Below are 23358 nucleotides of genomic sequence, written 5' to 3' on the forward strand. Positions count from 1 at the left end.
GCTGGTCTGAACCATCCCCTTGCTTCAAGCTGATGCACTCCTTGCCTGCTAACTACAGTTCATCGGCTGGAAGCAGAATTAACCTCCTCTGCTTGAGGTTTCATGGGCCTTGAGGAATAAACGGCCAGATTTTCCCAGAAGCTAAGGTCTGGCCCCATTAAAAACACCTGCCACTGATGCCAGCCAGCCTGTTCAGGGCCATGTTGACATATGATTAACTGTGTGAGCATCAGCTTCTCCTGCCCACAGCACCCACCATTTCCCAAGCCTTCTGCTGTAAACACATCCCCACTGCCCCACCTTCCCCTATACTGGGAAGATGGCCTTGGAGACATTAGCCACCGTCTCCCCAAGTTGAGGCTTCCCGAATAAACCAACCTGTCATTTGTCTCTCGGGCATTGATATTCACAAGGTGAGCAGCTGACCTGAGATTAGAATCAGTTCTCTGTCTGGTAACAACAGGACGCCCAGGCCCATCAGTTGGCAACTCTTATTTGTACATAAAAAATATAGATCAGTAGTACCAGCCCATTTTTAGCGCTTCTTTTCTTGCTTCTTGGAGAACAGTCACCCAATTTCCTAATGTAGTTTCTTGCATCATTTGGAATTTTATCAAAAACCCTACAGTTTCTTGCTACTTCCTGATAGCTAAAAGAGGCAATATTTTCATTACTAAATGCTTATTTTGATAGAACATTACATAATATTTTTTTCTGAATAAATGTGACACTGAATCCTGTAACAATGTTTCATACACAGAGAAGATGCTCAAATTATTATTAATAATATACTACCTTATAAAGTTGCTATGAGAAATAAATGGCAATGCACATAAATAATAACAGTGTGTCTGTACTTAATCAATAGTTAATATTACTGTTACTATTTTCCAGTGTGATCCAAATAACCCACTAGAACCTAGGAGTCATCAAGAGAATCACCTGGTTTTCAGTGGAATATTATTCTATTGCTAAAGCTAGATGAAGTAAACCAGAGAAGAAGAATAATACATACAGCCAGGAATTTCAGTTAATCATCCTTTCTAAAGTTAGTGAACAGCGCTGAGGACGGGTCTTCCTTGAGCTAAACCATCACCCCCTTCCTTGCAATCTCAAAACATTTTAATCAAATTATGTTATAGGGAAGATAAGATTTGCTCAATTTTAAAAATACAATTTAAAACTGGGTAGAAGCTATTTAACTCTGTATAAAAACCTTCCCTGAGTGAAAATTTGAATGTTCAATAAACAATAGATTTTAAAATCTGCTAACCAGAGGCATCTGCTCAGTGGGTTAAGCCTCTGTCTTTGGCTCAGGTCATAGTCCCAGAGTCCTGGGATCGAGCCCCGCATCGGGCTCTCTGCTCAGCGGCGAGCCTGTTTCCCCTTCTCTCTGCCTGCCTTTCTGCCTACTTGTGATCTCTCTCTCTCTCTCTGTCAAATAAATGAATAAAATCTTTAAAAAAAATTAAATCTGCTAACCAGATACTGAAGTTTCAGAAGACTAAATCATATCATAACATTGGTAACTATGATAACTATGTTATAATATGATTTAGTCTTATCAATCTTTATATTTGTAATTATGACATTTCAAAAGGTGAGGTTGAGTGTTCTTGTATATAGCATTGTACTTTGATAAACTATGCCTACATAGTGAAAGGCAGAATTCTCATGTTTTTAGCTTTGGGCCAGACACTTAATTTCTCTGACACTCAGTTTTCAACAAACAGGTATTATAATAGTCATTTTCCTGCTTATTTCACAACAATCTTCAGTACAATCCAGTAAAATAATGTATGTGAAAACCTTTGCAATATGCAAATTATTCTGCAAATGTATGATTATTTTTATTTTCCTTATCTTGAGATGTTAAAATGCTCATAAATATAAGCACATTAATCACAAATGTTCATGTACATACAAAGATGAAAGCTATATGTTTGAGTTTTTAGAAATGAGCCAGCAAATTATAGTATGTGGTATAAATATATTCCTTTTTGCCTCTATTTTTCTCTAATAATTTTAAATGTGTAAAAAAAGGGAATGAAAATTATAGAAATTACAGAGAAAGATTCTGAGTATACAACAGATTACACAAGTTTGAAGACAGGGTCAAGACAAGATTACTGATTCTTAATTACCATCTGAAATTTAATCCCAGAGGAAAATATTAGAAAAACCAAATGACCTTAATTATCTGCATCATTGACCCACTCCAAGAAACTTCGGAAATATGTTGCTACTAAGATCAAGGTGTATCTCAAATCTAATCGTGCTCTGAGTGGATGAGAGCTATGAGCTATATAGGGGTTTGGTAATTTGTCTTCCATGAAGTAACTAATTTTAAAAAAAAATTAAAAAATTTTTCTAAAATTTTCCAGTTATGAGGAGTAAAACCTTTTATCTGGGTAGGATTATCCTTACAGCAGAATATCTTGAACTAAAACAGAACACCTACATCAGAATGTTCTGTTAATTCAAGAACCATTTCTAAACCAATTAACTGATAAATTAGGATACCAGTAGGAAACAAGTCCGTCAGGATATCTTTATTTATCTTTGGCTCAGGAAAGACTTTCCTGGTAATCTAACATGATCAGAAGAACAAATAACAGATCAACACACAACTTCTTTGTTTTCCCCCTTAAATATTAAAGACATGAAGGACATTAAGGAATATTTTTATTAACGCTAGTAAACTAGATGAATTTCCCTTTCACATGCTAGGTCAGTGATTCTCAAACTTTAGTGTATGCACAAACAACCGAAACAGTGGCTAATAAATGCATATTCCAGGCCACAACTAGATCCCAGGTTTTCAGATTTCCAAACAGGCCTCTCTTGAGCATTATATTCTTGTCGTTTCTGGGAGAAATGGGAAACCCAAGCATCTGTATCTGAAGAGCCATAATCTAGACCCGCTGGAGTCCTTGAGTGATTCACAAATGAAACAATGAACCACCCCCTCTACAAGGCCCACTAAGCATCCAAGTGACTCTTTTCTTTTTACCTTCTGGTCCCTTCCTACCCACAAAAACTTTTGCACATCCTCCATCACCCAGGATTCTATAGGGTAAAGTGAAATGGGAATTTGTTCTACTATCCCTTTTATAGATAACTTTCTAAATAAATACTGCTAACTAAGAGGGGTGTCTGGGTGTCTCAGTTGGTTAAGCAACTGCCTTCGGCTCAGTCATGATTCCAGAGTCCTGGGATCGAGTCCCAGCAGGGAGCCTGCTTCTCCCTCTGTCTGCCACTCCTCCTGCTTGTTCTCTGTCTTCCTGACAAATACATAAATAAAATCTTAAAAAAAAAATAAGTACTGCCAACTAAGTGTATAAATGTTTGAGGCAAGTAATTTCAAAGACTACTCTCTGCACAGTTGAAATTTTAGCAAGATACTTGCCAATATTCTATGAGACAGGAGTAACAGAATGGGAAACTAACAGAGAGGAAGCCAAGTAATTTACAGATTCTTTGGAAGCTTTTATTTATATTTGGGGTTTCCCCAAGTTTCAAGTTGAGTGCTTTAAGATTTTATAACTTAAAACAGGAAGAAAGACCTTTTTTTTTCAATTATACTTCCTTTCTTCAATAAGATTGTGCATTGAAATCTTAATCATACATCTAAGATACCACTCCTCATTTTTTCCTCCCTGAGAGAAATTGCCAAATTACAGTTATATCCAGTTAAGTTTGCCGCTTACTTTCTGAGGGATATAGAAAATACACAGAGGTCCAGAGAGGTCATATCTGGTCCCATAGCCATAGGAGTAACTGAATGGTAACTTCTGTTTTTCGTCCCTGGGGCTTCTCTGCTACTGCATTGCAGGAAACCTAGTCAGTCACCCTAAGGCATATGCCGAAGACATTTGTCACTCCTTATGACATACCTATCCTTTAGGAAACAGCAAGCATCCAAGTTAGCTCTCTATATAATGCTAGGTTCATCGCATCACCCCAAGAGATGCTCTTTACACATCATGTGAATGGAGCCTCCTAAAATAGTGCATCTGGCAGCCCCCATCCAAGGTAGGTGCTCTGTTAACTTATGTTTCGTCCTGGAGAAATCAGAGAACAGTCCGTGACAGTGATGGTGTTGATGACGATGAAACTAATGATGATGGTCAAAATGGATGAGTTTGCCCACATTATAAAGAAAGAAGGGCCAGCTAGAAAAAAATGACTAAATATCAGACTTTGAGGGGCCTCTGCTAGTAACCACTACTGTTCTCTTAAAGCCAAGGAATGGAGTAGTGGTAAATTATTAGGAAATGACAGTTTTATTGGATTTTTTCTTAAGAAAAGGGGTGATGGAATTATGCATAGAAAAATATGCAAGTAGGGGCACCTGGGTGGCTCCGTCGGTCAAGCGTCTACCTTCCGCTCAGGTCATGATCTCAGAGTCCCAGGAGTGAGCCATATGTTGGGGCTCCCCACTCAGTGCATAGTCTGCTTCTCCCTCTCTCTCTCCCTCTGCCTCTCCCCCTGTTCATGTTCGCTCGCTCTCTCTCCAAATAAATAAATAAGATCTTTAAAAAAAGGAAAATATACAAGTAAACTATTGTAAACTAATCTAGTACTAAGATTTGATTTTGGAATTTCCTTTATCTCCTATGGGTGGATTTCTAGCTCTACTAGGACAAAGCCATAGGGAGGAAAAGTTGTTTGTTTGTTTGTTGTAGGATTTGAAAATTTAAAGTATTTATGCATAAATCATAGTTTTTTGGGGAGATCTGAACAAATTCAAATTAAAATTCTAAAATTGGTGCAGCAGTTTTATAAAACTCTCCAGATCATAAAGCAATTCAAATCATGATTCAACGAAAAACTAAATTAATCAAAATAAATGCAAACACTTTTTAAACTTTATTATTATAGAGTCTTGGTCTACACCTTGGCAGTAATAATTTCTGCAGTGGGTAAAACACAGCCACCACCAAGATGATTTCAACGTAATAGTCACATCTCTAGAAATCTATACAAGATTTTTTCCAACCTAGTCAAACATAGTCATCAGTTCCCCACCTCCAGCCTTAATCAGTGAAATCTTTCATGGGTAAATTCTAAGTATGAAAAGAACCTTTGATCTTAACTGATTTTACCCTTTGATTTCTTTTTTTAAAATCCTGGTGTTATGATCCTTCCAAATACTTCCTTCAAAATGAAAAATAATCAAATACCTTTGGTTAAAATCCTTTCTCCCTACCACTACTGCATCCTTCTATAATGCAGAGGCAATGAATAATTCATCAAGGATATTTTATTTAAATATTGAGAATCATATAAAATGGTATTACAATGAAAAATATTGGTTTGCTACCTTAATGATAGTGATTATGACTCCTATTCCTGAAATAATGATGCCTATTTTCAACCAAAAGTCATTTACCAGTGCTTTCGGGCAATTTCAAAAATTTGTCTAAACATTAGATCATTGCCAAAGGCCCCAGGACCTGAATAATACATTCCTACATTACTGTGCAGAATCTATCACATATTAAAGGCTAACGTTTTTTAGTATAAAACTGGATCTCACTCCATATATATTATAGAGGAATAACTTCTTCAAGTGCCACTCTAGAGTTCTTGTGGGCAAATGAATGAAGAAATCCACCTCAGAAAAAACCTGCAACTTCCAGAGCAGTAGGAGAAAGCTCAAGCTCATCTTTACAACTTCATATCATTCCAACTTAAGCCAGTGCAGCTGAATGCGGCACTCCAACTTCTGTTTTAAAATCTATACAAGAGATGATAAATGCTGATCTGCCATAACGAGGATGATAAACCAGAAATTAACTTCCAAATTGTGCTCAGATGTTTTGAACACTATAGTCTGTCTTTGTTTTTGTTTTTTTCTTATTGGCTAAAAAACAGATGCATTGTTTCAGCTGTTGCACACTGGAAGAAAAGACCACTTAAATGTTAGAAATTTGGCTTTGAGAATCCATCTAATTTGCTAAGCATAATGACCCTATTTTTAACCGATGGCTGTTGAGACAATATCTTCGATCGGGGAGTGACTCATGAAGTATGTAGGAGTCATGAATAAGAGAGGCTTGCTTTCAACTGGAGGGCAGAGGTACTGAGAGGGTGAGTTAGGAACAAAGCCCAGGGGGAGCAAAGTGCATTGACTTACCTGAAGTACTTTGGCCAAATTGTTAAATAGAGCTTGGCCGGCACTCACTTTGTATTTGACGCCTCTGACTGTGCCATTTTTGCTTAAAATGTTGACTCTTCTTGTTCCAAAACCCTTCTCACTGGCAGCTCTTGCTAACGCCAATAAGCTATCCTGGTCGTCCTCACACTCATCGCTTTCCGATCCCATGTGGCCATTTTGCTGTCCATCAGACTCACTCAGTCCATCTATCCCGCAGATGCTGGCACATTCGGAATCCAGAGAGCCCGAAGGCTGCCCGTCTTCATACACCTCCTTCAGCACCCGCCCGCTGTGAGATGACGCGATCCGAAACCGGACTTTCCGTGGCCTGTCACTTTCTGTCTTTATGTCCCTTTTGAGCATGATCACTTCCACCCCCACACACTGTTTACATAATTCTGGATCCCTTGTGATTGCACGAGTCCACTTGCCACATAGCAATATCAGAGCTTCATTCTCCTGACAGCAGCACCCATACGAAACTAACATCGAAAGGAAAGAAGACTTACAGTGCACCTCTATTAATAATGAATGTCTCTGTGTGTGCTATGGTTACCTTTAAACTAAAACCTGCAAATGATCCCAGCCTTTAAATATTAAATAGCTATGGGGGACTCTTTAACAGGACAAGCGCAAGAAAGCGGCATGCAATGAAACAATAAATAAGTGTGGGGCAAGGAAATGAAAGATTCCAACTTTGAAGCCAGCGATAAGTGTTGAAAAGGATGTTAGCAGACAAGGATCTCTACAATTCACTGTCAAGGGTGAAGGCCAGAGATAAAACATGGAATCTAATGTTTAGGCTGGGACGAGTCATAGCTTTCCCACAGGGCTTATATCATCTGTTCTTTCCCCTGTTAGCAAAGGATCATTAAAATGGGCAGTGGACTACATGCCACCATGGAGCTTTGAATACTAGTTCTTTAATCATCTATTAGACTTCCTCAGTATTGTATAAGATGCATTTTCAAACTACGTCTTCGTGCACAAATGATTTTGCCAAAGAATAACTTTTTAACAAACTATGAAAACAGAGAACATCTGCCTTGTTACTTTTCCACTTTGGCTAGCAGCAAATATACTCTCAGACAGAGGGAAAGGTTTTGGAAGGAAACTTAATGAAACAATCAGGGAAGAATGGAAGATCCTCTAAGCCAGCCAGATCAGGCAAAGCAGTCCATGTGATCTGTCTTAATAAATATTATATCCAAATCACCCATGCATACAGAAGCGGCCTCCTAACACTGTGCTGGTGGATTTGCTGACACTTGGACGAGTGACTGAACAATCTCTTAAGATACAAGACCATATTAAAATGTACACTATGGGGAGTGCCCCAACCTGTCAACCTCCAGAGCAAGGACACACAGCTGGCCTTCATACTGCACTTCAAGCTTTTTTAATGTTTATAGTTTTATCTGATATAAACTTAACTTACACTAATTTTAGAAAATTCAGACAATAATAGCACAGCACTGAAAATAAAAGTCAATCCAAAAAAGAAAAGTCACAAATAACCTCACTAGAGATGTTAATAATTTTGTGGAAATATTGGGGGCGCCTGGGTGGCTCAGTGGGTTAAGCCTCTGTCTTTGGTTCAGGTCATGATCTCAGGGTCCTAGGATCGAGCCCCGCATCGGGCTCTCTGCTCAGCAGGGAGCCTGCTTGCCCCTCTCTCTCTCTGCCTGCCTCTCTGCTTTCTTGTGATCTCTATCAAATAAATAAGTAAAATCTTTTTTTTTTAATTTTATTTTTTATAAACATATATTTTTTTCCCCAGGGGTACAGGTCTGTGAATCGCCAGGTTTACACACTTCACAGCACTCACCATAGCACATACCCTCCCCAATGTCCATAACCCCACCCCCCCTCTCCCAACCCCCCTCCCCCCTGCAACCCTCAGTTTGTTTTGTGAGATTAAGAGTCACTTATGGTTTATCTCCCTCCCAATCCCATCTTGCTTCATTTACTCTTCTCCTACCCCCTTAACCCCCCATGTTGCATCTCCTCTCCCTCATATCAGGGAGATCATATGATAGTTGTCTTTCTCCAATTGACTTATTTCGCTAAGCATGATACCCTCTAGTTCCATCCACGTCGTCACAAATGGCAAGATTTCATTTCTTTTGATGGCTGCATAATATTCTATTGTGTATATATACCACATCTTCTTTATCCATTCATCTGTTGATGGACATCTAGGTTCTTTCCATAGTTTGGCTATTGTAGACATTGCTGCTATAAACATTAGGGTGCATGTGCCCCTTCGGATCACTACGTTTGTATCTTTAGGGTAAATACCCAGCAGTGCAATTGCTGGGTCATAGGGTAGCTCTATTTTCAACATTTTGAGGAACCTCCATGCTGTTTTCCAGAGTGGTTACACCAGCTTGCATTCCCACCAACAGTGTAGGAGGGTTCCCCTTTCTCTGCATCCTCGCCAGCATCTGTCATTTACTGACTTGTTAATTTTAGCCATTCTGACTGGTGTGAGGTGGTATCTCATTGTGGTTTTTGATTTGTATTTCCCTGATGCCGAGTGATATGGAGCACTTTTTCATGTGTCTGTTGGCCATCTGGATGTCTTCTTTGCAGAAATGTCTGTTCATGTCTTCTGCCCATTTCTTGATTGGATTATTGGTTCTTTGGGTGTTGAGTTTGCTAAGTTCTTTATAGATTTTGGACACTAGCCCTTTATCTGATATGTGGTTTGCAAATATCTTCTCCCATTCTGTCAGTTGTCTTTTGGTTTTGTTAACTGTTTCCTTTGCTGTGCAAAAGCTTTTGATCTTGATAAAATCCCAATAGTTCATTTTTTCCCTTGCTTCCCTTGCCTTTGGCGATGTTCCTAGGAAGATGTTGCTGCGGCTGAGGTCAAAGAGGTTGCTGCCTGTGTTCTCCTCAAGGATTTTGATGGATTCCTTTCTCACATTGAGGTCCTTCATCCATTTTGAGTCTATTTTCATGTGTGGTGTAAGGAAATGATCCAATTTCATTTTTCTGCATGTGGCTATCCAATTTTCCCAACACCATTTATTGAAGAGGCTGTCTTTTTTCCATTGGACATTCTTTCCTGCTTTGTTGAAGATTAGTTGACCATAGAGTTGAGGGTCTATTTCTGGGCTCTCTATTCTGTTCCATTGATCTATGTGTCTGTTTTTGTGCCAGTACCATGCTGTCTTGATGATGACAGCTTTGTAATAGAGCTTGAAGTCCGGAATTGTGATGCCACCAACTTTGGCTTTCTTTTTCAATATTCCTTTGGCTATTCGTGGTCTTTTCTGGTTCCATATAAATTTTAGGATTATTTGTTCCATTTCTTTGAAAAAAATGGATGGTACTTTGATAGGAATTGCATTAAATGTGTAGATTGCTTTAGGTAGCATAGACATTTTCACAATATTTATTCTTCCAATCCAGGAGCATGGAACATTTTTCCATTTCATTGTGTCTTCCTCAATTTCTTTCATGAGTACTTTATAGTTTTCTGTGTATAGATTCTTCGTCTCTTTGGTTAGGTTTATTCCTAGGTATCTTATAGTTTTGGGTGCAATTGTAATTGGGATTGACTCCTTAATTTCTCTTTCTTCTGTCTTGTTGTTGGTGTAGAGAAATGCAACTGATTTCTGTGCATTGATTTTATATCCTGACACTTTACTTAATTCCTGTACAAGTTCTAGCAGTTTTGGAATGGACTCTTTTGGGTTTTCTACATATAGTATCATATCATCTGCGAAGAGTGATAGTTTGACGACTTCTTTGCCGATTTGGATGCCTTTAATTTCTTTTTGTTGTCTGATTGCTGAGGCTAGGACTTCTAGTACTATGTTGAATAGCAGTGGTGATAATGGACATCCCTGCCGTGTTCCTGACCTTAGCGGAAAAGCTTTCAGTTTTTCTCCATTGAGAATGATATTTGCAGTGGGTTTTTCATAGATGGCTTTGATAATATTGAGGTATGTGCCCTCTACCCCTACACTTTGAAGAGTTTTGATCAGGAAGGGATGCTGTACTTTGTCAAATGCTTTTTCAGCATCTATGGAGAGTATCATATGGTTCTTGTTCTTTCTTTTATTAATGTGTTGTATCACATTGATTGATTTGCGGATGTTGAACCAACCTTGCAGCCCTGGAATAAATCCCACTTGGTCGTGGTGAATAATCCTTTTCATGTACTGTTGAATCCTATTGGCTTGTATTTTGGTGAGAATTTTTGCATCTGTGTTCATCAAGGATATTGGTCTGTAGTTCTCTTTTTTGATGGGATCCTTGTCTGGTTTTGGGATCAAGGTGATGCTGGCCTCATAAAATGAGTTTGGAAGTTTTCCTTCCATTTCTATTTTTTGGAACAGTTTCAGGAGAATAGGAATTAGTTCTTCTTTAAATGTTTGGTAGAATTCCCCCAGGAAGCCGTCTGCCCTGGGCTTTTGTTTGTTTTGAGATTTTTGATGACTGTTTCAATCTCCTTATTGGTTATGGGTCTGTTCAGGCTTTCTATTTCTTCCTGGTTCAGTTGTGGTAGTTTATATGTCTCTAGGAATGCATCCATTTCTTCCAGATTGTCAAATTTGTTGGCATAGGGTTGCTCATAATATATTCTTATAATTGTATTTCTTTGGTGTTCGTTGTGATCTCTCCTCTTTCATTCATGATTTTATTTATTTGGGTCCTTTCTCTTTTCTTTTTGATAAGTCTGGGCAGGGGTTTATCAATCTTATTAATTCTTTCAAAGAACCAGCTCCTAGTTTCGTTGATTTGTTCTATTGTTTTTTTGGTTTCTATTTCATTGATTTCTGCTCTGATCTTTATGATTTCTCTTCTCCTGCTGGGTTTAGGGTTTCTTTCTTGTTCTTTCTCCAGCTCCTTTAGGTGTAGGGTTATGTTGTGTACCTGAGACCTTTCATGTTTCTTGAGAAAGGCTTGTACCGCTATATATTTTCCTCTCAGGACTGCCTTTGTTGTGTCCCACAGATTTTGAACCGTTGTGTTTTCATTATCATTTGTTTCCATGAATTTTTTCAATTCTTCTTTAATTTCCTGGTTGACCCATTCATTCTTTAGAAGGATGCTGTTTAGTCTCCATGTATTTGGGTTCTTTCCAAATTTCCTCTGGTGATTGAGTTCTAGCTTCAGAGCATTGTGGTCTGAAAATATGCAGGGAATGATCCCAATCTTTTGATACCGGTTGAGACCTGATTTAGGACCCAGGATGTGATCTATTCTGGAGAATGTTCCACGTGTACTGGAGAAGAATGTGTATTCTGTTGCTTTGGGATGAAATGTTCTGAATAGATCTGTGATATCCATCTGGTCCAGTGTGTCATTTAAGGCCTTTATTTCCTTGTTGATCTTTTGCTTGGATGATCTATCCATTTCAGTGAGGGGAGTGTTAAAGTCCCCTACTATTATTGTATTATTGTTGATGTGTTTCTTTGATTTTGTTATTAATTGGTTTATGTAGTTGGCTGCTCCCACGTTTAGGGGCATAGATATTTAAAATTGTTAGATCTTCTTGTTGGACAGATCCTTTGAGTATGATATAGTGTCCTTCCTCATCTCTTATTATAGTCTTTGGCTTAAAATCTAATTGATCTGATATAAGGATTGCCACTCCTGCTTTCTTCTGATGTCCATTAGCATGGTAAATTCTTTTCAACCCCCTCACTTTAAATCTGAAAGTGTCTTCGGGTTTAAAATGAGTTTCTTGTAGGCAACATATAGATGGGTTTTGTTTTTTTTATCCATTCTGATACCCTGTGTCTTTTGATTGGGGCATTTAGCCCATTAACATTCAGGGTAACTATTGAGAGATATGAATTTAGAGCCATTGTATTGCCTGTAAGGTGACTGTTACTGTATATTGCCTCTGTTCCTTTCTGATCTACTACTTTTAGGGTCTCTCTTTGCTTAGAGGACCCCTTTCAATATTTCCTGTAGAGCTGGTTTGGTGTGTGCAAATTCTTTCAGTTTTTGTTTGTCCTGAGCTTTTAATCTCTCCTTCTATTTTCAATGACAGCCTAGCTGGATATAGTATTCTTGGCTGCATGTTTTTCTCATTTAGTACTCTGAATATATCATGCCAGCTCTTTCTGGCCTGCCAGGTCTCTGTGGATAAGTCTGCTGCCAATCTAATATTTTTACCATTGTATGTTACAGACTTCTTTTCCCGGGCTGCTTTCAGGTTTTTCTCTTTGTCACTAAGACTTGTAAATTTTACTATTAGGTGACGGGGTGTGGACCTATTCTTACTGATTTTGAGGGGGGTTCTCTGAACCTCCTGGATTTTGATGCTTGTTCCCTTTGCCATATTGGGGAAATTCTGTCCAACAATTCTCTCCAATATACCTTCTGCTCCCCTCTCTCTTTCTTCTTCTTCTGGAATCCCAATTATTCTAATGTTGTTTCGTCTTATGGTGTCACTTATCTCTCGAATTCTGCCCTCGTGGTCCAGTAGCTGTTTGTCCCTCTTTTGCTCAGCTTCTTTCTTCTCTGTCATTTTGTCTTCTATTTCGCTAATTCTTTCTTCTGCCTCATTTATCCTAGCAGTGAGAGCCTCCATTTTTGATTGCACCTCATTAATAGCTTTTTTTATTTCTACTTGATTAGATTTTAGTTCTTTTATTTCTTCAGAAAGGGCTTTTCTATCTCCCGAGAGGGTTTCTCTAATATCTTCCATGCCTTTTTTGAGCCCAGCTAGAACCTTGAGAATCGTCATTCTGAACTCTAGATCTGACTATTATCAATGTCTGTATTGATTAGGTCCCTAGCCTTTGCTACTGCCTCTTGTTCTTTTTTTTGTGGTGAATTTTTCTGCCTTGTCATTTTGTCCAGATAAGAGTATATGAAGGAGCAAGTAAAATACTAAAAGGGTGGCAACAACCCCAGGAAAATATGCTTTAGCCAAATCAGAAGAGATCCCAAATCATGAGGGGCGGGGAAGGGGATAAAAAGAGGTTCAGAAAGAAAAAAAAAAAAGAAAGAAAGAAAAAGAAAAAAAAAATTAAATTAACTGCAAGGCTAAAGAATCATGTGGAGAAAGCCATGAGTTCTGTGCTTTGCTTTCTCCTCCTCTGGAATTCCGCTGCTCTCCTTGGTATTGAAACTGCACTCCTCGTAAGTGAACTTGGTCCTGGCTGGGTTTCTTGTTGATCTTCTGGGGGAGGGGCCTGTTGTAGTGATTCTCAAGTGTCTTTGCCCCAGGCGGAGTTGCACCGCCCTTACCAGGGGCCGGGCTGAGTAATCCGCTCGGGTTTGCTTTCGGGAGCTTTTGTTCCCTGAGCGCTTTCCGTAGAGTCCGGAGGACGGGAATGAAGATGGCGGCCTCCCAGTCTCCAGCCTGGAGGAGCCGAGAGCCCGGGGCCCCACTCCTCAGTGCGCCCTCAGAGAACAGCGCCCAATTACTCCCGTCACCCTGGCCTCCGGCCGCGCTCCGAGCTCACCGAGCCTGCGACCGGTTCAAGGTAACCCCGAGCTGAGAGCTCACTCCTCGGCTCTGTTTCTGTATCCGGCTTCCCCGTTCTAATACCTGCGAGCTCTGCGACACTCAGACACCCCGATCCTTCTGTGACCCTGCGGGACCTGAGGCCATGCTGACCCCGCGTGGGCTTCACCCCGGTTAAGCCTCTGGAGTGATGTCCCTCAGCGGAACAGACTTATAAAAGTCCCGATTTTGTGCTCCGTTGCTCCGCCGCTTGCCGGGAGCCGGCCCCTCCCCCCGCGGTCTATCTTCCCGTCGCTTTGGATTCACTTCTCCGCCAGTCCTACCTTTCAGAAAGTGGTTGATTTTCTGTTTCTAGAATTGCTGTTCTTCTTCTCTTCGATCTCCCGTTGGATTTGTAGGTGTTTGCAATCTTTAGATAAGCTATCTAGCTGATCTCCCGCTTCCTGAAGTAGTCTCAGCCTGCTACTCCTCCGCCATCTTGACTCCTCCCCTAAATAAGTAAAATCTTTAAAAAAAAAATAATTTTGTGAAATATCTTCCAGTGGGTATGAAGATGAGATGCTCTGATGACAAGACTATATTGCCAGCCTCTTGCAATTTAAAGGGAGAAGGAACAAGTACCTAGCTTTTGCTGATGGGAAGTGAGCAAAAGTAATGCATCATTTGTGGACCGAGGCAGTTAAGAGAAAGAGTCCCCTGCCCATGCTCTCTCTCTTCCTCCCCCATCTGCTAGCTGCAATGACCCCAGCAGTCCTGAAGCCATCTACTGAGCTTGTCAGAGTCACAAATTCATACCCGCTGCCATCCAGCACTGAACTATGTTATAAGCGAAAAATAAGCCTTTACTGTGTTAAGCACTTGGAGGTTGAAATTTAAGGGTTGTTTGTCAGTGCTCCCATATATAAAATTATACCATATTTAACAACTTGCTTTTTTCATTCACCATTATATAGCGAGTCATTTCCTATATCTTTATTTTGAAAAACATGAATTTAATGTGTGTATTAAAAGCCCTTCCAATAGTTGTACAATATTTTCTTTCTCTTTCTGGATGGCTAGATGTTTAAATTATTTAAAATAGTCAGTAAAATAATGCTGCACTGAATGTTCTTGTTCAAAAATCAGTGTAGATATACCTAAGTAGTTCTTTAGTGTCAATTCCTTTGGGTAAAATTGATGAGGTAGGAATATTTTTTTAATGTCAAGCTTTTGACATAAATTGCCAATTACAGATAAGAAAAGTTGTATAATTTACACTTCACCTAGCATATGAGTTCTTACTTTACTGCACTCTCACCAGTGCCAATAGTGCATATTACCAATTTTCAATAATGTTTATTTTGTCAAGTTGAAAAGCAGTATTTCAGTAACGTTATAATTTCCCAACTCTGAGCCCTGTTGATGACTTTCATTCTGAATATTTTCTTCATATAGAACTCTCACTGAAGAAAAAGATGGGAGAAAAATAGAAATGTCTGCTTCATGGCTAATTGAATTTGAATCAAATATTAGAGAATTCTATATAATCCCGAAAAAGAAGCAGGGAGAGAGGAAGGGGGAAGGAAGGGAGAGAGAAAGAGCTAGCATTATATCAACTATTTCTAAGTGACAATATTAAGAGGATTTAACTTGGCAAAGTAAAAGAGTGTATAATCAAAGTACATAACAAGAGAGCATAAGTGAGGCAATACTTAATGGGGAAGAAGAGAAAAAATAATTCATTTTTACAGCCAAATGTCAAGATCTTTAAAATACATCAAAGTGAGTGGTGAAGGCATGAATATTAACCTAATCAAGAAAAAAATCAAAATTCTTTGATCGTCCCAATTATTTTTTGCCCTGGACTCCTTATGTATTCTGCTCCTGTTCCCTTTTTCTAGATGTTTGGTTTGGACAGAGTGCTACAGCATGAGAAGAATTTTGAAGTCAAAAAGCCTAGGTTCAAATTCCAGCATACCTCAGTGAGAATGTTCTTTCCATCACCCAAATTTTCTATTTTCCCCTTAGTAGAATGGAGATAACAATATCTGCCTTAGTGAGTCATGCTTACAGAGTATCTGCAACATATTACTGAATGTGTTTGTGACGATGTCTATATATACCATGTGTCCTCTGGATGGAAACAATGAATTTTAGCCTGAATAAGGCAAGACAAGGACTACACAAGATTGCAATCAATAAATACACTTGAAGGATAGGAAAATTTCAATAGGATGATTAAAAAGTTTGTGATATTTTAAATATATATGTTAAAATATGTAGCATGCATATATATACCTATATACATGTATATGTATGCATATCTATTATTTATATACTTATATACTATCTTAAAATGAGACTAGTTGAGAGTCATCTCTCTTTCAAGGGTGAACTGAAAGTCCGGTAAACTGGAAACCAGCCTGCCACAAGTATAAGGAGGTATCTGCTATGGTGAGAATACATTTTGATAATTGCAATTCACATACTTATCTTAGACTGATAAAAAAAAATAAGCTCTTTTCAGCAGGTAACTTTGCAATTATTCTTCCATTCGGGCAATGATTCCACAAGTTGCTACTACATGCCACCCAAGGATAAGACACAGCTAGCCACTATGGCAAATATAAAGATATGTAAAATTATGCCCATGCCTTCCATTGGTAACGTTGCTGAAACAAAATAGCTAGAGTTCGATGCAGTGTATCCTAAGCTAATATATAATCCCATTTCCGTGAAATAACCAAATCAACAATCCTCTCCAGTAGAAGACATCAACAACATTCTCAACACTTTCTGCTCTCATTCTGCTTACTATTTGCTCCCAGCTGCTTGATGTTAATACAGCAACTTCTAACTACTCCATTTGCCACCTTTTCCTCGTATCAGTTTATTATTCCCTACATTTTACTCACTCTGCCAGGTTAGCCGCCTGCCTTCAGAAAGAAGTTCCTTCTTCTCTTCCTTCAGATGTACTCTTTCAATCATCTATTCATTTAACAATATTTATCAAGCACCTAAAAAATACTAGAGAGTTGCTAGATCTATACAGGTAAACACAGCAGGCATGTTCCTTGCCTTTGGAAGTAAATGGGGGAGGTGGGGATGGGTGAGCGTGGTGGTGGTTATTAAGGAGGGCACGTATTGCATGGAGCACTGGGTGTGGTGCATAAACAATGAATCTTGGAACACTGAAAAAAAAATTATATATATATATATATTTTAAAAAGTAGATAACATGGGGCGCCTGGGTGGCTCAATGGGTTAAAGTCTCTGCCTTCTGCTCAGGTCATGATCCCAGGGTCCCAGGATCGAGCCCCGCATTGGGCTCTCTGCTTGGCAGGGAGCCTGCTTCCCCCCATCTCTCTCTGCTTCCCTCTCTGCCTACTTGTGATCTCTGTCTGTCAAATAAATAAATAGATAAAATCTTTAAAAAAAAAGTAGATAATATACAATAAACAAATAAAGGTATAATATCATTATAACAAGCATTACAGAGAAAAAGAGGTGGCTATAACAAGAAATGATAAAAGAAGGGAGCCTACTTTACACAAAATAGTCTCAGCCAGCCTCTCTGAAAAAGAGACATTAAATGAGGGTCTACCAAAACTGGAAGAGATTGATCTTGTAAAGGTTTGAGGTGGGCAGGAGCAGTTGGAGGCAGTTCCTCAGCCGTGGTAACATAAGGCCCTGGGGCCGAATATTAGCAGGTTTGTTCAAAGAACTAAATAAAGGCAGAGCGGCTGAAGACAACTGTGACTCCTACTCTGCAAAGCCCTTCTGAAAAGGGCCAACTAACTAACTAACTAACTAACCTAACTAACAAGACCTTTCCTTCTTAACCCAATTCCTTAATTTATGCAGCTCCCTCAGAACATGAAACAAAAACTTGTAAACCATATTACCAATGTAGAAGTATTTCAAACACTCATAAATTTAACACCAATGGTCATCTGTTTGTTTAAAATAGTAAATTATAAACTCTAGAAGCTAAATAGAGGGCAGAACGTTGCATGAGCCAAACTAGAACTACTTTGGAAAATATTATTAATGATCAATTCAAAGAAAAAAAAATTTCCTTGCTCAATTCCCAGTAGAAATGATAACCCAGCAGCTAGACCTAGACCTGGGTATTTCTTGTTGGTGTCAATTTTTTAATCAGAATATCTAATTATTTCCTTATTTGTAGAAAAAACAGGACATCAAATTTTAATTATTATTTTACTCATCCTATCTCCAAATATTGCCCCACATACTATCCTGTGTCTGATTAGCAGTGCATGGTGAGAAGTAATTTTAACCATATCCCTGGCTTTCAGAACATAATTTTTAAAAATCCCTTGAATCATAGTAAATATATACAACATGTCTCCATTTGCTGCTACTTTATAACTATCACATTCACTATTTTGTTTTTTGGTATTGAAAACAGTAAAACTTGGTCATTGAAGTAAAGCAAAACTCTGCCTGTCATTAACAAAGTAATCGTCTTTTCTCCAGCAACACTTGTCAACCGAGAAGTAATAAGCCATGACTCATTCCCCAAGTGCTGTTCTCAGAACTCCTGTGTGGATGGAGAGAACCTATCAATTTTTATATTCTAACTATGCTGGTGACTGGAAGGGAAAAGAGATTCACTAACCATGAGTGAAATAGGGAAAATAAACTGTCCCTGAAACTTTTCAGCATATGGAATATTGAACCCTTCTTAACGCTTCTTAACATGACTTTAAAAATCAAAATTCACAGTTCAATTATTAATTTGAAGTGGAGAGAACTTCTAGCCAGAAAAGAAACTAAGTGCATTAAAGAAAGTATTCTTTAAAAGCAGGACTATTTTCTTATTATACAACAAGAGAGATGGAGGATTTCTGAATTTATATATTAGTTATGAACAGGAGCTAGGGGTCCATAAAATGGACCCATAGGGGTTTGAATCTTGGATCAGCCAACCTCTGAACGACCTTGAATCTCAGTTTCCTGATCTGTCAAATAGTTCCTACTGCATAGAATGTTTGGAAAAATTAAGTAGAATGATATATATGAAGTGTTTAGCATAGTGCTCAACAAATGATAGCCATAAATTCTTATCTGTTACTTAAACAAGCTAATAGCCAGTACATACTGTTTGGAGGACAGTGAGAAGAATGGAGCCAGGAGAGTGTAATTAACTGACAGGGGGTCAAGGCAATCCCATTCTGTTTCTGGCCTGATTCTAGAGCTTCAAGTCTCAATCAGTCTGTCCTCACCAAGGTCCTGGAGAAGGGCTCCGGTTACCAAAGCCTTGTTCACTCTTTACATCTCTGGACTGAGAGTTTACCATATGTTAAGTGCTATAGTGGGGGCAGGAGGTTTCTGTGCTGGCTTACATCCTGTCACTATGGACCCTGAGTAGGCATAGTTGTCTCAGCATCTTGGGCCACTCAGCTCTGGATTCCACATGCACCCCAGGATTTCCATTGGACAATTATATAAAGTCTCTAAAATTAACATAACCACAGAAGAAAGAAGATCAATAAAGAGTCCCCAGAGAAACTACTTCCCACTTTTATAGTTTAATTTTCATCTTTGATTCACCTCTATATCTTATAGAGTGTTTTGCAAATAAACAGGGCTCAGAGAAATATCTGCTGAATTGAAATGAGCTAAGTTAGATTTTAATGTCAGAACAAAGTGACCTCACATGTTAGGAGAGAGGTAAATAACAACTGACATGATTACTTCCGTCTCTTTCTGTCCTGCTTCCAGTTCATATGTGAGGTGGGAAATAATGGCTATTCACTTTTCAGGCAAAATATCTGAGTCATATAATGCTGTTGGTGTCATTAAAGGCACCTTCTATACTACGTTACAAATTACTGGATGCTAGAGAGTAAATAGTGTATTCTGCCTATAGAACGCAAGTCCCACTTAGCACCAAGGAACTTTATATAAGGTCAACCTTCATTCTCAAGCATGAAACTCCTTATTCCTCTTGAATAAGGAGTTTCTTGTGTATTCTGTGACTAAGATTCTTCAAACATGGAGGGGAAATAATCTCTTACATTCTTCTTCAATCAGACTGTCACTATGGAAAATGTCTATAAATATGTCTTACAGTATTAAGATTTTTAAACTAACTACATTGCATTATTACTCCAAGATACTGGTGTATGGATTCAATATTCTTAATTCCTAATAAAGACATAATCAATGGATTAAATTGTGCATACGTTTATCCTACACACAGAAAGTTTACTTCTCTTCTGCTTGGAACCATCCAAGGGAAATCCAATCACTTTGGGATGGAGAGAAGTTTGGACAGAATGAATAAACACGGCACTCGAGAATAAAGAGTAATCAGAAAGGATGAATACCCAACTTTTGCATCAACATGGATGGGACAGGAGGAGAGGATGCTGAGTGAAATAAGCAGAGAAAGTGAATTGTCATATGGTTTCACCTACTTGTGGAACACAAGGAAGAACATGGAGGACATTAGGAGAAGGAAAGGAAAAGTAAGAGGGGTGCGGGGGAATCAGAAGGGGAAAGGAGAGGAACCATGAGAAACTGCCGACTCTGAGAAATAAACTGAGGGTTTTAGAGGGGAGGGGATTGGGGGGTTAGCCTGGTAACGGGTATTAAAGAGGGCATGTATTGCACGGAGCACTGGGTATTATACGTAATCAATGAATCTTGGAACATTGCCCCAAAACCTAATGATGTACTGTATGGTGACTAACATAACACAATTAAGAAAAAAAAAAAGAATATAGAGTAATGAACAAAGCATTAAAAATACTACATCAGATCCAGAGTTACTTGAGGGATCCTACTAAGTATCATTAAGACCAGATTTCATCCCCGAGATTTTTCCAGAATCAGGATAGAAAAAGAGAACAGGGAAATTGAGTCACAGTCTTAGAAACATCAACCTAGAAAACTAAAAGCGGCTTTCCAAATCAGCAGTGGATTTCAACAGAATGTCAGTGCTGAATGTGGTAGTATAGGAATGTAAATCCCCAGAGTGGCAATTTATTTTTCTATGAGAATATGCCTGCAGAATGTGTAAAAGATTCTTACAAATTTTCCAGTGTATTGAGGAAAAATAGCAATGTTCTCAGAATCTACCCTGCTGATAAATTTTTTTCAGTTGTTATTTTTTAAATCGATGAAAGAGATAAAATGTCAAAAGAAACCTACAAAGCTGACGGGAAAATATATGTGAAAGAAATCCTTATCCTAAGACACACTTCCTTACTCTTGTCACTGAGTTTTTTAAGTCACTGAAAATTTGACATGTTATATCTTTTACCAATAAATGCCATAAATTTATCACAAATTATATTTCATAATCATGTTGCTTTTTTTCTTCCAAAAGCATGAGGCCAAAATGGAGCCCTGGGACAACCTAATTCTATTATCTTACCACCGTTCCCAGGGTAACAGGGGACTGTTGTTTCTACTGTCTGAGATGAAGGTTAAAACTGGCAAGAAGAAGAAAAACAGGGAGCCCAGACAGAAGAAAAAAACAAAAAAAAACAAAAAAAAAACAGACTGGGTTCACTCAGAGATCTAGAGATGTTTTGTTTTCTTTGTGGGATTGTAGTTTCAAGTCCACAGATAAACTAGAAAGTTTCTTAAGAGCACGAAAGTGGTCCCCAAATGACCAGGAAAACTTCCCTGAAGAGAAAGCATGATTCGATGTTGATGATGACTCTGGGCTGGGAAGGCACCACACCCCAGAGAGCAGAGAGTTCAGTCAAATCTCTCAAAGTATCAATTACACATTGAAAAGGGGACCTTTTGCTGGTATGTCTTTTTGCATCGCCTTTTGCAAATGAGTTAATGCCATTTCCAAAGCTTTTGCATATGTAAACTTGGAACTCTAAAATAATCTGACTGAGTTGGCTTTGATCTGCTCTGTTTGCAAATAGAAGCTTTTTCAAGTATGAATATATAAGTCATATTAGAGACTAAATAAAAATTCATTAATCATTTATATTGACTGCCTATTATTAACTCCTGAAGCTGGGAGTCTCTTGGAAGAGTCAATGGACTCTTGGGACAAGCCTTGACACTTTGAGACCCGGGAAATAAACTAGGATGAGGAGTTGAGAAAAGTATGGTCCCCACTTTTGTATGAAAACTGCTACATCTCTGACAGCTTGAAGATTAACAATCCCTGGGACCGTTAGAAGGTATCACCCCCCGGCATGAACACTGGGGCTTCACAAGGGGTGGGGGGCAGCAGGTGACATCTGGGAGGCTTAGCGAGGCAGCTTCAGGGCCATTGATAAGCATGAGTCAAAGGGAAACACCGGCCACAGTTTTCCATCTGAGATTCACTGAGCCCCCTTTCCTGAAATAATTATGGAGGCTTTTGGAGCAAGGGACCCTGAGGTCCAGCCATCCATCTGCTGGAGGCTCTGTAATTGAGGGACCATCTATTTTCTCCAGCTGTGGAAGCCTGCATCTTAGGGGCAGCAGTGCATAACTGAAAGGCTCAACCCAGAGCGCGATTCGGGTAGTTCAAGATCAGTTCTGGGCATCTTCGCATTGCCGAGGATTTACCTCAGGGCTACGTCAGTTCTAAGAGGTGTATTTTCTCACGTGTTAGCGTCTCCGAAATTGGTGGGCATCTGACCCTCACATAGATCCGCAATGGTCATGATGTAACTGCCTGCACATTAAAACTTAGAGACTGGTTTCCCAGACTCGGGAGAAAATCCAAGACAACAGCAAAGCATTTTAATTTTAATACATACTCTGTCACCAGTGCTTTTGATCACAGGAAGGACTGACTGCCTTGTGCAAAACATCACACACATCAATGACTCTGAGAGGAAAAGTGATTAATAAGACTCAAACTCAGAGTGCTTGGGACTATCCTAATTAATTTATTTTATATTTCTTTGCCTTTATATGTATGCTCAAGAGCGATATACAAGAACAATCTCTATATAAATACATCTAGAAGAGCTTTTTCCATATGTTTAAAAATTTCAAGCCATAATAATATATTGTGCCATGATTAAATTAGCGAGGCTTTTTTTTTTTCTTTCTCAGGGGTTCATAAAATAAGGATGCATGTTCTAGCTGATAGCATCTTAGATTCGATGAAATATGGGCATATGCTACAATTTTCATTTACATGTAACTTTTATTTAATGCTGTGCCACATTCAGAGGGACAGGCAAGAAACAACTTCATTACCAGAAGCGATGCATTCTTACCAGGGGTCTGGAGCACACTGGGAGCCAGAGCATGGGCTATTAATTTGTTTGCTATTTGCATGTCACCTTTCTAACAAAGTCAGCCTCAGAGAGGCATCCAACCTGTCTTCCTCCCCACTCCCATCTTCCCGCTGCCCTCCTTCTTTTCTGCCTCTCTGCTTTCTTCCCAAGATCTAACTCCCTTTGGTTGTCACTGTGTGTGGTCAAAGTCACTGAATCTGGCTCCTCTCACCCCTCCATGGAGACAAGCTCCAGTTTTCCAGACATTTCAGAATAGAGCTTCTCTGAAAGCCCCAAGATGTTCTCTTGCCCATATGGATTGTATCTCACAGCATGAATGTAACACGCATTGCAGGTGGGGGGAAGGGGAGGACAGAAGGAATGAACTGGGTAGAAGAGAGAACACTGCCCGTTGTTACCTTCTTTAACCTGACAACATGCCTGACAATAGGGGATTGCGAAACATTCATTTTACAGAGGGCAAAATGGGCTCTAAATGGTGAGTCGTGCATGAACTGTAACAGGGACATGTAGAATGAGGAGCTGGGGCAGCGCATTAG

The 23358-nt window shown here is 39.1% G+C and overlaps 1 protein-coding gene across 1 annotated transcript in view; it reads right to left on the reverse strand.

Moving 5' to 3' along the window:
- GRXCR1 (glutaredoxin and cysteine rich domain containing 1) overlaps positions 1–23358 on the reverse strand; it is a 177205-nt gene that overhangs the window by 126884 nt on the left and 26963 nt on the right. Inside the window, exons 2-3 of the mRNA XM_032852599.1 lie at positions 16499–16600; positions 6143–6645 (exon numbers count right to left, since the gene is read on the reverse strand). Coding sequence (XP_032708490.1) covers positions 6143–6645; positions 16499–16571 — 576 coding nt within the window. The 5' untranslated portion in view covers positions 16572–16600. The remainder of the gene's footprint in view (positions 1–6142; positions 6646–16498; positions 16601–23358) is intronic.

Source organism: Lontra canadensis, unplaced genomic scaffold, assembly GCF_010015895.1.
Source record: "Lontra canadensis isolate GAN:19392208 unplaced genomic scaffold, GSC_riverotter_1.0 scaffold1, whole genome shotgun sequence".
Classification (NCBI taxonomy): Eukaryota; Metazoa; Chordata; class Mammalia; order Carnivora; family Mustelidae; genus Lontra; species Lontra canadensis.